The 17,793-nt window shown below is 42.8% G+C and overlaps 1 protein-coding gene across 1 annotated transcript; it reads left to right on the top strand.

Moving 5' to 3' along the window:
* Positions 1-448: 448 nt before the first annotated feature.
* Positions 449-9,138, top strand: c6h1orf226 (chromosome 6 C1orf226 homolog). The gene is made up of 4 exons (XM_030082974.1): positions 449-873; positions 1,455-1,651; positions 1,805-1,929; positions 5,987-9,138. The coding sequence occupies exons 1-4, from the start codon at positions 843-845 to the stop codon at positions 6,594-6,596; spliced, it is 963 nt and encodes a 320-aa protein (XP_029938834.1). The 5' UTR covers positions 449-842; the 3' UTR covers positions 6,597-9,138.
* The last annotated feature ends 8,655 nt before the right edge of the window (positions 9,139-17,793 follow it).

The raw sequence follows: 17,793 nt of genomic DNA on the forward strand, positions 1-17,793 counted from the left end.
TCGATTGATGTAGTCAAACTGGGTAACGTCACGTTAGTTTGTAGATAACTTTATGTAACTGTGTAGATGCATATTGCGCTGCCAGTACAGTTGTTAGAAACAGAAAGGTTTCAAACCGGGGGGCGTCTCGTCGTGAGGAGAAAGACGGGACTCAGTATTAAGGTCATGAGAGCGTTAACTCACACGTGCTCAGGAAAGGTTTTGTTTGCTCTCAGTCGGCAGGATTTTAGCAGATCTGGCCGTCTTCCAGGGGGAATCTCCACACGTGAACTCACTGTGTCCAGTATATCACAGCATTTATTATCATCCCCCTCCCTCCCTCCCGTGGTCTCACTTTGTGCTCGTCGACTAACTGGCCGGTACTCTGAAGCCTTCTGTGATTAAGTGCCTACATGCTGTGAGGTAAATGCATGTGGCCGTGTCAGTTTTTCACCTATCTCTTCCCTGCCGTTTGAAGCTAATGGCCTCCGTATCATCTTGATTCATAATATTGGATCACGTTTCCCCCGGCCTTGGGATAATGGGTTTTTGTAGATCTTTTGATTGGGACAGTAAGTGAAATAGTTGAGTGTGCAAAGAGAAGTCAAGGTTACCCTTTGATGCTCCATTGCATTTCAAACAGCAATATTTTCTTCTCTTCGTTCGTCGACCCAAGACAATGCAGCTTTCAGATGTGCTTACATGGTCCTTGAGGCTGCACTCTCAGAAGTTCCCTCCCCTGATGGGTCCCTTTGTAGAGGCTGTGACTCAGCAGTATTTATCCAAATGAGTGGAAAGACTCAGGTAATCTGCATTTTTAGAGATAATATTATCTGAAATCTGATACTTCTGTGTCTCATTAAATGCCTTCCGAGAAAAATTTCTCTCCAAGAGGTAAGATCGTTTCCTTAAAGTGGATTGGACATGATCCTCACCCCTTTTTTTTTTTTTCCTGTTTTTGATCCCTTCTTCTCTGCTTCAGTGTCCTTTAGGTTACTGCTGTGTATGTGCATGCACCATTGAAGTGGCCGTGATGCTTTGTTTTCATCATTCTGCATATCATTACATGTAATATTACTGCAAGTTTTACCGCCATGTGCCCATTTGTTGTCTGCATTCTCTCACGAAACCAAAAAAAAATAGAAGCACTCATGCTTCCATGATGCAAGATCATTGTGTTTTTTGAGCAAAGCTGCAGAGTGACAAAGAAAGAACATGAGAATCCAATATCCCATGAAAAAAAATCTACAAATTCCAGTGAAAGTCTTCCTTTCAGTGGAGTTTTCTCTATTTCTTTCAAGAGTTTGTGTCGCACAGTGTCCAAGTATGAAAAAAAAACTCCAACATAGTGAAATACTGAAAGATCTGCAGCTTTGTAACATGAACTCTTCAGACACATGCACCTTTTGTGCGGTCTTCAGGTGTATTCGCTCTCCCTTCTCATTCCATTTTTCCTTCTTTTCTTCTATGTGCAGTTGATCAAAGCATGTTTGAGAACTCCATTGCCCAGCAGCAGAGTCCTCAGACCTCCAGGCCAGGCCAGCCCTCCGCCCGGCGCTCCCAAGCATCAGTCAGCTCCAGCCTGGGCTCCAGCTTCATCGACTCCCCCTCGTCTGGAGGGCAGCAGAGGCTGAAAAATGCCATTAACCTGGGCAAAGCCGTGGGGGCAAAGGTCAGTGCAAAACAAGCAGAAATGCAGCTTTAGGCTCTGCAGCTCCTCCTCTGTAACCTCTATTTCTTTAAGTGCCCAGTTAGTCAATTGTTGCAGCAAAAATAAATCACGCTTTCTTTTTTTTAACTTCCTTCCATCTGTTCTGTCTCTCAGGTCAATGATTTATTAAGAAGGAAAGAGCCCAGCCACCTCGGGGACATCGGAGTCACTGAGGTCAACAAAAACGTGGGTGCAGTGTGGAGCTGCATGGACCAGCTGGGCCAGTCCGCTGCCAACAGGTACACACACACACACACACACCTCATATGTTTACACGGATACCTAAAACTCCGGTCTTTTGATTATTATAAATCACACTACCAAAATCCGTTAGCTGTTTTGGATTTTGAAGATTTTCAGAGTGAATATGGAAATAAACCTAAACTTTCCACACATGTATCCTTTAATATTAAACTCTAGTAGAAAACCTGGGTGAGAGTATCACATTACCTGTACTGGGCAGAGAAGGAATCCATCATCGTACATTAGACGCTGTGTCAGAAAAGGTGAATAATTTAAAGTTTTTCCTCTGAAATGTGGTCTTAAATGAATAATAAATCAAAGGTGCCTGCAAGACACCTCAAGTCGAATAAGACAGATTCTCAGTCTTAAATAGAACCCTGGCTGTGCCGAGCGATTGGACTCACTGTGCTATGATTATCCCGAATACTGAAGTATTCACCAAAATATTAGCAATTTTGATTAATCTTGTGTTTTAATACATATCTTATAATAATCGTTAGGCCAAAGCCTCTCAATTTTGTTATTGTTTAGATGAAGTGTTACAGTTTCAGAGTCGGTTCCATTTCACAGCTTCTCCACAGATAAGATAAGAGGAGAGTTTCAGTTTCTGGAAGATAGATGCTGTGACACCTGAAGTTAGGAACAAAATTGCTCTTGTTTGTTTGTAACCTACTTTAAATGGGTAAGAGTTAGAGGCCCTCACACTGAGTCCCTTTCTTTTAATGTATCTGATAATCTTAACAACTTTAAGATGAAGATTCTGAATAACTTTGTTTTAATGCATTTCCTTAATTTATTGCAGGGGTAAAGTTGCCTTTCCTCACCTTAAGGAGTCCCAAAGCTAAATGTCTTAACTTTAAATCCATCTTCACATTTAGACTAGTACAGGAAGTTAAGAGTTTCACCTAAAATCATTGAATGTTTATGAAATGTAGTGAAGACACACATTTGGTTTTTAGGGGTTGTGTTTCTCTCTCTCAAGTTGAATAGAGCCAAACTACTCTCATAAAACACATTTATCTTCCTAATATCTGTAGAAGAACTTTTAAAATCGCTTCTTTTGTTTGTTTTTTACAGCCAATAGCAGCTCAGTGGAACTTTGTAGCCTCTTCATGTTTCCTCAACTATTCACTGATTCACTGATCAAAGGAACCAATTTACTCTCATAACACAGCTCTTTCTCTGTGAACACTAAAAATGACAGAAGTTGTTTTCCCCTCCTCTATTGATTAGTTCTCAAAACAATAATGAACTTTTCTTCCCTGAGATCAGCTGGAGAAAGGCTTCTTGAGGCCTCTGACTCAGAAAATGCCACAGTTATGCAAACTTCAGTTGAGAAATGTGAAAATATTAATTTTATGTAGCAGGTGATTCGGCCAACAAGGGCTTCACCCTCTGGAATGTCTCATATTTATCTGTATGTATTGACTTACTCATTACAGGCTGTTTCTGGGTGTCTTTATGGATGAATTTGTTCCAGAGGCATCGATCTGTTGTCTCTCCACCTGCAAATCAGTCAAGCAGAAGTCATTTTTCAGCTGCTTTCAGATCCCATTTGTCTACGTTTACCGGACCGGGAACAGATTGAGTTGAATGTAGCGCTGATGAGCGAAGGATTCTGCAGGCGCACCGACTGACCGAGTCTCCATTGTTGATTTGTGAATGCATGAGATGGAGTGTGACGTGGTCTCGAGCCGAGACTCAAGGTGTTTTCTAATTGTCCCTCTGGCAATGAACAGTGCCTGACCTTCCCGCTCATTATTTAGCCATTGAGATGCTCTGCTTTCCTGCATCTGGATCAGGAACGGCGTTTTCTGCCAGCACATGGAGAATATGCAGAAAAGCAAACCCACCTCAAAGTGCTTTCCAAGAGAAGTGTGTGTGTGTGTGTGTGTGTGTGTGTGTGTGTGTGTGTGTGTGTGTGTGTGTGTGTGTGTGTGTGTGTGTGTGTGTGTGTGTGTGTGTGTGTGTGTGTGTGTGTGTGTGTGTGTGTGTGTGTGTGTGTGTGTTGCATCCCTACACACTTGAGCAGCACTTATTGACCTGTCTGTATATCAGCCACAACAAAAGGTCAGGCAGAGCCACAGTTAGCGCGCTCACTCTCTTCCAGTGCACCGCTTGAGAAATTAGCGTGCTTTTGTAAACACTTTGAGAGCGCACAGCGAGGCGCCATTAGAAGGGAAGTAGATTGAAGTTCTCGCCGGTACTTTGCAGCCGCCATTCATCACTCGGCACATTCTTCCTTATTTGTGGGCGAGTGCGAGCTTGAAGCCCGACAATTTACATTCTTCTCTTGGTGACGCTGAAGTGGCACGACGCCTCTAAATGGCCGTCATTTAGCGAAGTACGCGTCTGTTGGGCTGCTCTGTTTTTACGAAGCTCTGCTCAGCAAGACATTGTCAGGTTTTGAAAAGTTCAAGAAAATCAAGGTCAAGACCTGAAGAGAAACTGATTTAAAAAAAAAAGAAAAACGTCATGATGCAAGTCCCTGAGAGGTTCTGCTACGATCCAGAAGATGAAATTTTCAACATGTAAAGAAGGCAGGGTGCATTCCTTAATCGATCAAGCACATGACTAAAAAAATAGAATAGAATAGAAAGACTTTATTGATCCTTGGGGAAATTCTTCGAACATTGCTCCAGACAAAACAGTCAAAATGTGTCATATATATTTTAATATATTCAGGGCGAAGCGACGCGACTTCTGGTGTGATGATAGAAGAAAAGAAAGACACGCATGTGAAGGTAGAATGTGAAAACTCCCCACTGACAGGCCCCAAAGCAAAACCAGGTCTTCATGCTGATGAAGCAACGGTGCCAATCGCAGCTCCACCCAGCAGCCTCGTGCAGTTTGTTTGAAAAAATGTCCACATTTTCTCTCAAGGTGAACAAACAATAAATTATTTCTAAATGTTTCCTAATCGAGAAACGCACTCGGGGCTTTAGAGTCTTGTTGAGTTCTGACACCAGCCCTGAATGTTAGATCCTTACTTAAGGTTGAGGTGATGGGTTGCAGGGTGTTGACATGAGCCGGGGCCTCCTGGGGCGCCCTGAATGGAGGTAGTGGGCCGTGGTGGCGTCCTGGTTCCAGAGGGCCTGGCCGAGGGGCTCTGGGTCCGGCTGCAGGTCTGCAGCCTCGTCTGGGGGCTACATATTTAGTTTGACCAAGTCAGTGTCATGCATCGATCCAGGGATCACCTTAAACCAATCCCTGTCCAATAGCATGGACAACACACAAACACACAATAACAGGTTGAACATTTAGCATATTGTCTTTGTCTTTGGCACTTTTTACAAATAATTAAATGAAAAGACTCATGCCAGAAAGTCATTTATAGAAAGGTGATCTACTGCACGACTAATTGAAACGTATTTCTGACTCCAAATCTAGCGCACGCTGAGGAATCTGCTTGGATCCTCGAAAACCTCACTTTTAAAGCGACACTAAGGAACTTTTCAACCTTAATAAAACATTTTAATATCTTTTGTGATGATACATCGACTTACAACTAGTTGAATGACCCCTCTGTCACGGCCTGAGGGCGTCAGTATTGCTTTCACTTGGACTAAGCAGCTGTGAGGAGGGTGGTAGGAACCCTGCACACTAAAAAACTCCAAATGTGCGGACTGCTTTACAGCATGCGTCACATCATGGTATAACATTGTTTATCCACCATTAGATTCATTACCTCGTCGCTATCCGTCCTTCACACAGCCACTGGAAACAAATGTAGGCGAGTTCAGTCCGACAGCACGCCACCGGGGGCAGCATTTTACGACGCCACGCGCTAGTCCTCATGGGAACTGTAGTATTCCTTCAGGCAAAACACTACCGCTTTTGTCCAGTGGCGCCGCCAAAATCAACGAAAACTGAAAGTTCCTTAGTGTTGCTTTAAAAAGTCTCACCAACTGTTGATAACATCCATGGAAGATTTGTCCCATAACTACACCAGCAGCACCAAACTGAAGTTTATTGTATTGAAACTTATTCCTTTGTGAGTTTCTTCTCCTCGTCCTTCTGTCGACTAACTGTCCTCCCGTTTCTCCCTCCCAGTCGGATCTCCTCGTTCGACTCCTTCCCTCGCCTCGACCCGCCGCCTCCGTCGGGTAAGAAGCGCCTCCCTCGAGCCCTGAAGACGACCCAAGACATGATGATCTCCTCCGACCCCGTGGTCTCCTCCCCGGATGCTGCAGACGCCTCCTCCCTGCCCTCCTCCCCTGAGAAGACGCCTCTCATTGCTGAGGAGGAGCCGAGGGATGACGGGGAGGCGGGGGAGGCGGAGGCGGCCGTTACGGAGGTTGCGGCCGACTCGGAAACAGCCGGGACCAACAGAGTGGAGGAGGTGGTGGCAGGTGGAGAGGAGGAGGTGGAGGATGTGAAGGACGGGAGCGAGGAGGGGGGTCCGGACGAGCGCCGCCTCCAGCTCTCCGTTCCGGATCTCATCAACAAAGATCCTCCTCTGGAGACCCGGGCCAAGCCCTGCGACGTGTGGCAGAAGGCGTCCGGGCCGGACTCCCGGCTGGCCTCCACCCCCTGCTCCGGGAAGACGCCCTGCCGCATCAGCCTGGGCGAGGAGGTCCTGCTGGGGAATGGCGCCCCCTGCAGTAAAGCGGTGGGCGCTGAAGACACAGAGCCTCATCCCGACCTGCTGTCGTTTGAGTAGCGCCAAGAAAACTCCTCTTCGCCGGCATTCAAGCTTTTTTCTCTTAAAATCTATCCCAGCAGCGTACGTGAAGGTAATTCAACCGAAGGCAGTCTCGACCACAGATCGGAGTATCACTCGCCACAATTCGGCCTGCAGCTCATAGATGAGGGGACATGGGGAGGTTTACCAACTGGTCGCCAACCTACAAGAAACCTGGCCCTCCAGCAGTCAGACGCGACATTTCAGTGACTAGAACTAGGTAAATATTGACTGTCGAGAGAAGGAAATGGTTGAACCATCCCTTCTTCAGAATGCAATGACAACCAGATGATATAACAATGAATGTAATCCTTAAACAGCCTGAACTCATATCTCATTTATTTAGTCTAGTGGTGAACCTGGCAGAGACTTTGTACGTTTCTTTTCTATTTCCTGAAAGTTTTAAATCAACAGTTGTGAGTATTTTAAAATGATTTTTTTTACAGTATTATAATATTATGCTGTTAAATATTATATACAGTGACTTTTTTTTAAAAAAAATCTATTTAAAGGGACATTTTTGCTACATGATATAAATCATATGAAAGCTGCTGCGACAAAGCCAGTTAGAACCCACAATCACAGTCACACAGAAACATGATTTACACATTCACCAAAAAAAACTTTTAGAGTCGGAGTCTTTCTTTTCTTTGCATGGAAAATTAGTTGAAAACCGAATGCAGACTCAAGAGGAGAAGAAGAAGGAAGTGAGTGGGAAGGACTGAGTGCATGTTGGAGATGGAAAAGTTTGAGGAGGAGTTCACTTTCGGTTGAGTCAGGCTGCAGAGTCTGGAAGCTGTTCGACTCATAAAAATGTATTTTCTTGCTCTTTTCCACTCTGCGGTTCAGTAGGAACTTGGAGCCATACTACAACACAAACTTGTTTTCAAAAACAGCACAAAATTTGAAAAGTGCAAGGACAAAGTGAAATCCTTCCAGGTGACGGAGGTGTGTGAAATTTAGATATTTTCTTTGTCATGCATCGGGTGGCAGTGTTGAGTCGCCTGGCTCAGTTTTGGCTCTTTTTCTTTGTTATGGTAACAGTGGTAGAGATTATGTAGACTGAATGAAGACCATGTACCGTAGACACATAGACGAGTAATGATAAATCTTTAGAGTGGATGTCATTAGCTGCCTCTATAAACTGACTCAATACACCATCTTCTGGTGAGAAATCGTTCTGCAGGACTAAACTCAAGTTGGAAAACGAGTAGCTTTTGGTCGATGCGCCATATGTAAAATTTGTAATACTACAAATTGCATCCTGAAGGAAGGTTTGTAATAAAATAAAATTAGCATTTGCATCTCTGTGTACCCTAATATTACATTAAATATCAGCAATGCGTGTTTGTTAGCTGGTTATGGAGCTCTCTTGATTTTAGTCTTCAAACAACTTTTTGGGAAGTTTATTTTTGTCCTTTCTCAGATCACATTTAGGACAGAGAGGAATCTTCAACTTTGACCATGGAGAAAATCCCTTAGTTTTTAAAACTTCACTACCAGACGACCCATTCATGACGAATAGCTCCCACAACGTTGAAATATGAAAATGATGGGTACAAATTCCATAGCATTTCTCATTTATTTCTAGTTGATTACTGCAATAAAATCTCTTTAAAAGTGATATTTAGATTAAATGTGGTGAACATCACAGATTGAGCTTCTTGTTTTCAAGACTCAAACCTACACAGAACAACCGGAAGTCGTCATGTCAGTTATTTTCATCTCTTAGATCATTTTAATGCTTTTTTTTTTTTTTTTTTTGTGAAATTGTATTTTATCTTAAACACAGCATGTTTAAATGGATTTGCTATATTTCATTTTTTTGTCATTTGTGTTTTCAAAGTCTTTTTAGAAATGTAAACAACACAACAAATTACGATACGAATTCACACTAGAATTCAGCTTTTCGGCCCTTTAAAATACACCACAATCATTTCATTCAACATCAGTTTAAATATAGCATTTTTAGAGTTTAATTATTGTAAACCACAAATTTATGTTTGTGAAAACATTTCAAATGTTAGTGGGAGATTTGTTTTAGATTTTTTTTTTTAAATAAGATTTTTTTTGTGTAGTTATCTTATTTCATAGTATCTTAAATTAGATCCTTTCCATTTTACCAGTTTATGTAATGTGAATGATTTTTGGTTGTGAAATCTTTTCCTCAAAGTCCACAGGAAAAAAAACAGTTCTTGAAGTGTGAAGACACAAAATCAAATCTTAAAACAATGTATATCTATTTTATTGCTCTCAGCCACTGAATATTGGTTCGCTCTGACTTCAGTAACATCACCTTTAACTAGATTTTCTTGCTTCTTTGAGTTTTTCTGATGATTAACCCTTCTCATCTCCAAAATATTGGTTTCCTGTCACAATTACTAAACTCAGAACCAGTCAGGTTTTTTAATGTCTGAACCTCCCAGAAACCACCAAGAGCGTCTTTATGTTGCTTTCTCCCGGCAAACTCGAGCTTCCTACGACTGGCTGAACTGAAAGTGAACTCTTGTTACTCTCCTTTTAAAAAAAAAAAAAAAGAAAGTGAAGACAGCCAGACGGGCGGACGGGCAGCATTTAGAGGGCGGTCTGGCAAAAAGTTGATTTTAAAGCTTAAAAGCGGCAAGATAATGAGCTGTCAACAGAAAGAGATGAAAGAGGTGCGTTTTATTCAAGCAGATCGTTCAGCCACAGACCAAAGAAAGAAATTAGCAGCTCAGTCAGACAGGTTGTTTTTGTCACATTGTTTTGGCGAGCTGTCAGACGGGAAAAGGGAAGCAATAATTCATGCGTGGGAGGTTTTTCTCTACTTTATTTTCACTTTATCTACTCATGAAAAGGTGGAAAAGACCAAAGTTTAAGGCAATTGTGGGAACTGCCGTGGTATAAGCCAAAATGTTTGGGGGGAAAGGTGCAGCTGCAGTGAAACTCTGAGGGTCAAGCGGATGCCTTTTCCCAGCATACCAGATCCAAACTGAGTCTGTGGAGGTCGAGCTCTGGAGCTGGGGGTCTCACACACACACCGATATTCCAGCGCAGTGTGTAAACCCGGTCCGACTCTCTTCGACATGCAGATCCAAGTCCCACAGCCTGAAAATAACCTTTTTTTTTTCTCTGTAAAGTCCATGTGGTGGACTCCGTAAATGACCTTGCTGTCCTTAGAGGGAATTTCTGACCTTAGAAAACAGTGAAAACTTCCCAGAAGGCTTAGGGGCGGACCCGGAGCCAGCTGTGGCGGCCCTGAGGTCGTACCCGGCAGAATCGGAGGAATGTGGAGCTGGACTCAGACTGAGAAAGACGCCTTTGTCTGGGGTCTCGGTGACTTCGTCTGACCTGCAGCCGCGGCCGCCGCGCCACAACCAGCTGGCGCTTTCCTCAAATCAAATCATTTCACACAAATTACAAAACACAACTCCAACAGTGGCTCCTTCACACACCTGCAGCCTCATGTAAAGTGTAATCGTGGCTGATTGGTTTTATTATTTCACTTCAAGAAGTAGCATGCTGGTAAAAAGCATCCCTCTGCGCTCCCTCTCTTTGACAACCACTGCTCCAGGTGACTCGCTGTCATGAAAACTTCTCAGTAAGTTGTGTTTTTGTACTCTCGAAACAAATAAACGGCGTTGTTCCCCCCGGTCTGTCTGCTCATCTGAGTCTGAAGTTTAGTTTGAGCTGCTTGTCTGATCATTCAGCAGAGAGACAATGAAAATATTCTCACCTCATCCAGTGAAATCACACACAGCGGACGCCTTTCAGTGAAATCATCAGTTTAATTTCTTTGTACCGATGAAGAGAAAGCTGGTTGTAGAATGATTTTTTTTTTTCTCTTTAACAAATGAAGGAAAGTGATTGTTTCTGGTGTAGAATCTAGTTACGTCACTCTGTTATTTAGCTGCTTCACGATTTGATTCTGTTTGTTATTTTGTTTTTCTTTGTTTTTCCCTGTTTCTGGATCTCCTTTTGTTTTTGTGACAATAATTTCAGCAGTTGTGACAAATGAAGGACTCTGAAGGGCTGCACATGAAGTGTTTTCTGACAGAGGCTTAGAGGCGGGTGGACGGCGACGCCCAGACGGGACCTTTTCACTGATGAAACTCTTTCAAATTAATCGAATTCTGTCTTTTTATTATGTATCGAGAAATCAAACCGAATCACCAATTTAACTTTTTTTTTTTTGTACGTTTCTAATGTACCTTTGTTTTTTTTTTTTTGTTTGTTTTTTGTTTTTTTCAAGTGGAGAAGCAATAATTCATGCCATGATTGTAAACCTATTAAAAGAAAACTGGAAATCGATGTAAACATGACCTTCTTGTTTTGTCTTTAATGACTGGTGTCTGCTTAAAGATTTATGGAGGGTTTTCTTTCCCTCCTGTCTGTAGAACAAGCCTGTCTTCATTTATTCTGGGAATATCCTGTGTTTTATGTCTTTCCTTCATCTCCGCCAACCTCCTCCTCCTCCTCCTCCTCTTCTCTCAGCGCTGCTCGAAGGCTTCCTGTTTTGACGGCGCTGTTGTCTTTGTCCCGTTTTTTTTTTCTTTTTTTGGTGGGGGCTTTTAAGTTTCAGTCAGTCTTGGGCATAGTCGCCCTCTTTGTTTGTCCGCCCACTGTTTGATAGATTGTCCATTTTTGGGGGGAGATCCAAACACAGAAGCGGCAATGGCAGATATTCAGGAACCAAAGTCAGTGTGATGTTTAATTCATCTTCGTTCGTCCTAATTCGTAGAAATCCGCGTCCTCCTCTCAGCATCTCGGCTTGTTGCGATGAATTAAAGCCCAATTAGCAACACGACAGAGGACGGAATCGGAAAAAAGGGAGTCGATGGCATGCTAAAGAGGTTTATTTATCCTCTGTGTCTGTGGCGTACGCTACCAATCAGATACGACTTGCAAGTCTTGTCACTATTAAATAATTCAAACATGATGCATATGTTGGGGAAAGTAGGCCTCCGTGCATGAGGAATTACCAAGTGTGCGATCGCTGGATGTTGTTTTTTCAAAGTGAATAAGCTTCTTTAATATCTATCCTGATGTTTATTTCTAAAAAAAAAAAAAATGTTTCCCAAGTATAAATATGTGGCCTGGAATTAAACGAGTTCTAGATCCATCTGAAACGGCTAGAAAGCTGCTGACAACACTTCAGAGAAAAATTTTTTTACACAAATCTTTGACCAGCTCTGGTGATGGAATAACGAGATTCACTGAAGCCCAATAATAGCATGAATATTACAAATATGGAAATTCTGTCACATTGAAAATAAAGTTGTGTCCAGGTTGAAATATCAGAGTGTCCAAGTAACTCTTTAACAAATGCTGGAGATAATCAACAGCAGGGCATCTCTCCAAAAACGGTTTCTCTTCACTGGCTTCCTGTGAAATCTAGAATATAATGTAAATTCTCTTAATATAAAAACGTTCAAAACAAGACACCATCGTATGTTGGACCACATTGTTTTGTGCACCACCTGGGTTCCAAGCACACAAACAAATGCTCACACTGTCTTAACAATACTTCAGTGTGTTTTCTCTCTTGATTCTTTTTTAAATGGCATCACAATGTCATTCATAACTGTTAATAAATTAACTGCCTTTATACACCATTAAATGCCAGTCTCATTAAAAACTCTCATCTTTGCGGGAAAGAAGTACATAAAAAACTTTGGTTTTGTTTTATTTGTCTTTTGCGGGATCTTATCTCAGTCATGGAGTGTCCAGAATTAGTAGCAACACTGTACTTATTTGCATTTAAATTGCATTTAAATACTTTTATCAATACTGTATCAGATGTGTTACATAAGAATATATTTTATCTATTTTATGAATGAACTCTCAGTATTTGTAGCAACTTAAAATCCAGTTTTAACAATTAACATCTCCCTTCTGTTGAAAAAACAATAAGCAGAAAGTTAGTTTTTTCTCCCCACATAAGGAAACTGGGGTTTTTTTGTGACTTGCGTCGGTCTTTACTATTTTTTCTATGCGGTAATTTGTCAATAAATTGCACTGCCATTGTCTAAAGTGTTTTTTCAATTTGTTTTTTGCTTATTAACTTCACTTCTCAGCATACATAGTGAATATTCCTGATAATTCTAATTCAAATTTTATTTAAATTTTACCCCTTAAATGGCAGTTTCTGCAACAATACCTATAGTACCTATATGTCTACAGAAAACACCAATAAAAATATAAATATTTTTAATACACTGATAGCAAAATAGATGTTAAATGCACTAGTTGTTCTAGAAATTAAGAAAAATGTAACCCAAAATAAGATTTATTTTTAAACATGAACCACAAAAACACAAAGCAAACCAAGAAAAAACGTATCCAGTGCACTTGGGTCCAATCCAAAAGCCAGACTCTTCTTTACACTTTTGTTTGAGAGTCACTTACTGTGGAGGAGAAACCTCTGAAATCCTGCAAAATCCCTGATGTTCTTTATGAATTGAAGCAGTGCATGTGTGAGTGTATATGGGCCTCTGTGCACGTGCATGGCCATGGGTCAGAGAATTAAACTGGGTGCACGCACTCATTGATGTTCAAACACAGACATTAATTCCTGCTTACACACACGGTCACTACACTGTAGCATCCCTAAATTACACCCAAATCATCTTGCCTTCAAATATTTAATACCTCGGCCTGCAGTGAGTAATAATTCAAAAAGAAATAGTTTTACCTGTCAGTGGATGATTTACAGTGCATAACAAAATGCCTTAATCCTGTGGATAAGTTTGAATCATTACATTTTGAAGGGATTGCCTTACTTCAGGGGAGAAAAAATAAAAACAATTGTATAGTAATGGCCATTTATTCAAAAACTGCCAAAAGTACACAGATTATGTAGTTTAAAAGGCATGTGTGGTACATGAAGAAAATTAATTTCATGAGAAATTCAAATGCACTCTAAAGTACACCACCTGGCCTAATTTTAATTCCATGAGCGTCAGCACAGTTAGCTCTGCTTGGCTCTCAAAGTGCTGCTTACTGGAGGCTCCTTAGTTATGTAAAAGTAGAATGAGCTTCCAGATAGGGCTGGTTCAGGTTCTTTAGTGAAGCTGCTCTAGGTTTAGACTGGCAGGAGACTTAATTAAGTTCAATTCAATTCAATTCAGTTCAATTCAATTCAGTTCAATTCAGCTTTATTTATAAAGGGCCAATTAAAACATAGTCATTTCTAGACACTTTTACAGAGAAAACCCAACAGATCCACTGCTCTAAACTTCAGTAGTGCAAAAAATAGGTAAGAACTGTAGACAATACCAAACTAATTAATGCAAAAGGTTCCAAGATGTGAGAGTTAAAATCAGAGAAACAAACAGCATGGACTGTGTGTCCACTTGTGTGCCAGATGTGTTTCATTACTGAGGTAGTCTGTGAGTCGGCTGTTCAGGAGTTTTTCAGTCTGACGGTCCTGCAGTACGCTTCTGTCCGTCCAGCCTGCCAGTAGCAGTGTAAACCGTTCATGCTGGTGAGGGGAGGCATCTTTAAGGAGGGAGGCAGCTCTGCTGTGGACCCTGTGGTGGTACATGCTCTGCAGAGAGAGCGAAATCCCGAAGGTCCTCTCACCAGGACTCCACTGCCCTGTCTGCAGGCATTTCTAGTGAGTCTAATCCTCTGAGTCTGGTTCTGCAGAAAGTCTCCTCCTCTGTCTCTGGTTCTGCAGGTTTCTCTCTGCTCAATAAGAGTTTTTCCCACCATGCCCTCTGTGGAACTGTTGTGTTTCTGTGGATGTGTTTTGTGATGACCATGCTGTTATTGACACTATATCAGTCAAACTGAATGGAATGGGTTGATCACTGACAGGAATTCAACATCTGTGATCTTGCCTCCTGCCGCCATCGGGCTTATTGATCAGCTTGCCGTCTGATGTCTTTTTTATTTGTTCAGTGAGCTCTGTCTCTCCTCTATCCTGTTTTTTCCTCTGGCTTCTTTCTAACCTGTCTTTGAGTCTAGATCTAGGTTCCTTCTTAAAAATCAGTTTTGCCTTTCCACTGTCACCATTCTTCATGTTCTGTTGCTTTTTTTTTTTTTTTCTATTATAAGTTCCATGAACTGGCTGTGTTGTAATTATAAACATATCTGAATGACATTCAGTTAATAAAGTATATCATGAATAACAAGAAGTCTGTATGTTGAGAGAGTTTTCAAGTTTTAATCACACAAAGCAACATTTAAACCAAAAGTTAAAGAATGACACAGTCTAAGAAATTAAATCCCTTTTATGCATCTGCTATCAAAAGAATAATCTTTAAAAGAAACGAAGTCATTAATTTATTGATGTATTTCAAGATCACTAAAACTGAACAATGTTTCTGTTTTCTATCAAACCTAAAAAGGAAACAGGGAAAGGTAGTGATGACTGCTAGTTCACTATCTAAGTGAACTAGCAGTCACCAGTAAAGATGGAAATATATGCAAACAAAATAATTTTCTGCACACTGGCATGCACCTTTTTACTTTTCACACGTGCACAAAGTCAGTGTTTGCAGTATGGTACGAGGCACTCCAATATTTCCACCAAACTCGCCTTTCCAGCCCTCTATTGTTGTCTTGTTGGTCTGCTGTTTTGTTTCAGAACAACAACAACAACTAAAAGAGTGGAGAGAAGGAAGAGAGCGCCAACATGCGACAGTCTTTCAGTTAATATCAGCACACATCAGACGACCGGTTACTGCATCTTCATAAAGATATGAGAGGGCATCCTACAGACTGTTGTTGGAGAACAGAGCTGGTGGTGAACTGGGATGTTCAAACTGAGGATCCATTTATTACACCAGAGCATCAGGAGAGGCCTAATACAGATCGCCGTTAGTCTAACCCACCACAAGAAAACAAGGAAACCAAGTCCATGCAGAATATGGAGAGTGATTAAAGATCAGCATGATCATGGAAATGTGATGGTCATCATGCATATATGACCTCTGACCTCAGAGAAGACCAGAAGTAGGCCAGAGAGACCCTCAGGACAAGAAGAACCAGCGACCATCCTGGAGCCCAGATCCCAACCACCCCTCCAGGCAGACGTCAAAGCACCGGTCCAGCAGGGGGCACAGGAAGGCCCCAGCCAGGACCCCCATCAGCCATGGCACCCGGGCCCCAGGGAGCCAAGACCGGCAGGTGCCAGCCTTACCAGGAACCGGGCGCCCAGAGCGGGCAGAACCAAAAGCCAAAGAGCCAACCACTCAGGCAGAGGGCCATGACCATACCCAGGAGAACTGACCCAAACGGGCGGCCACCCGCCCCAGACTAGCTCTCCCCCAGTGTTCCAATCCCGTCATCAAATAAATGTACTAATTTCATTCAATAACCAACATATTCAATTGGTTCTGGACAGTGAACCACTAGCTTTACATGTCATCTATCAACTGTCTTTTATTGTAACCCAGTGTTAGACGATTTGTTCAAGTCAGGAAATATTGTATGAAAAAGAAATATTGTATGGGCAGTCGCCCTGCAAACAAAGGATAGATAGATAGATAGATGGATAGATAGATAGATAGATAGATAGATAGATAGATAGATAGATAGATATTATGCTAAAACACAGGGGAGAGGTCAAAGGTATTTGACCCACTAGCAGGGCCGGCGCGGGCTTCTCAGGCGCCCTGGGCAAGCCCAACACGAGCGCCCCATGGTAGTTGGGGGGGGAATGGCCGCTGAGTGTCGCCGAAAGTTGTCGAGCGGGTTCGGGGGGGCTGCTCAAACGGGCCGTCACAGCAGCGCACCCTGGGCGGTGCGCCTCACGGCCTCAGGCGCCCCCTATGGCTCGGCGCCCTGGGCAAGTGCCCCGGATGCCCAGCCTAATCGCCGGCCCTGCCCACTAGCTGACCTCAACCACCTTCCTGAGATTCAACAGGAAGTAACTAAGACCATGCTGAGAGAATGCTGTGATAATATAGGCTGTATTCCATCTTTAAAGATGCTCATTACACGTCACAATATTTGTCCAGTACAGAAGACTTACTCGGCAGTCAATAACCCCCTTCTTAAAGAAGTGAAGGACCAGCAGTAATTGTTGAACATCGGCTGGATAACTCTTTCATGATCCCCTCATTCATGCCCGGTGTATGTATTAGAAAGAAAGATGGCACCGACACCTCTGGTGTGATTACCGAGAACTGAACTGCAAATCAGTGACTGACTGCCATCCGAGCAGAAGAATACAGGACTTGCTGGACGTATTTAGCTGGTGCTCAGGGTTGACTGTATTGGACCAGGGCAAAGTCTACTGTCAGGGCTTTTTAGAGGAAGAGAGCCATCCATTAGCAGCCCTCCTCACACCTTGGGGGCTCTGTGAATGGGTCAGCATTCCTGTTGGCTTGAGCTCGGCATCTGCCAAGTTGCAGCATACCATGGAGCACTGTTTTTCAGGTTTTGAGGGACACTCTTTGCCTCCCATACCTGGATGGATGATGACTTGGTACACTGTGGCAGCTTCAATGCACCGCTGGAATACGCCAATATGAGGGGGTACCCAAAAGAAACCGGAATTTGGTCAGAAAATAATAATAATAATAATAATGAGTTTCGACTTCTGGCCGTCAGATGTGCTACAGGTAAGCCTCGTGCATATATGTGAAAAGTCCGAGCTCCCAGAGTGACACTGACGCCTGTCAGGCGCTATTTATAGTAACAGAGTATAGCTGCGCTCTGTGATTTTTCCAAAATGGCGACATTGCTAGAGCAGCGCGCAAACATTAAATTCTGCTTTTTGCTGGGAAAAACAGCAGCAGAAACACTCAGCTTGTTGCAGCAAGCCTACAAGGATGACGCTCTGGGGAAGAATCAGGTCCATGAGTGGTTCAGGTGGTTTAAAAAGGGCCAGATGTCGGCGCGTCAGGTGCGCTCAGCCGTGAAAACAATGCTGAGCTGCTTCTCCACTGTCCAGGGTATCGTCCACAGCGAGTTTGTCCCTCCAGGTCAGACTGTAAATCAGGACTACTACATGGAAGTCCTCAGACGGCTCCGTGAAGATGTGAGGAGGAAGCGGCCCGCGGAGTGGAGCCCGGTTGATCCACCACCACAGAGCGCCAGCGGACACGGCGCTGCGCGTCACGCAGTTTCTGGCGAAGAATGGGATGACTCTCCTCCCCCATCCGCATTATTCACCAGATGAAGCCTCGAGTGACTTTTTCTTGTTCCCCAAGTTGAAGAAGGAGCTGAAGGGACAGTGGTTTGC

Source organism: Salarias fasciatus, chromosome 23 (genome assembly GCF_902148845.1).
Source record: "Salarias fasciatus chromosome 23, fSalaFa1.1, whole genome shotgun sequence".
Classification (NCBI taxonomy): Eukaryota; Metazoa; Chordata; class Actinopteri; order Blenniiformes; family Blenniidae; genus Salarias; species Salarias fasciatus.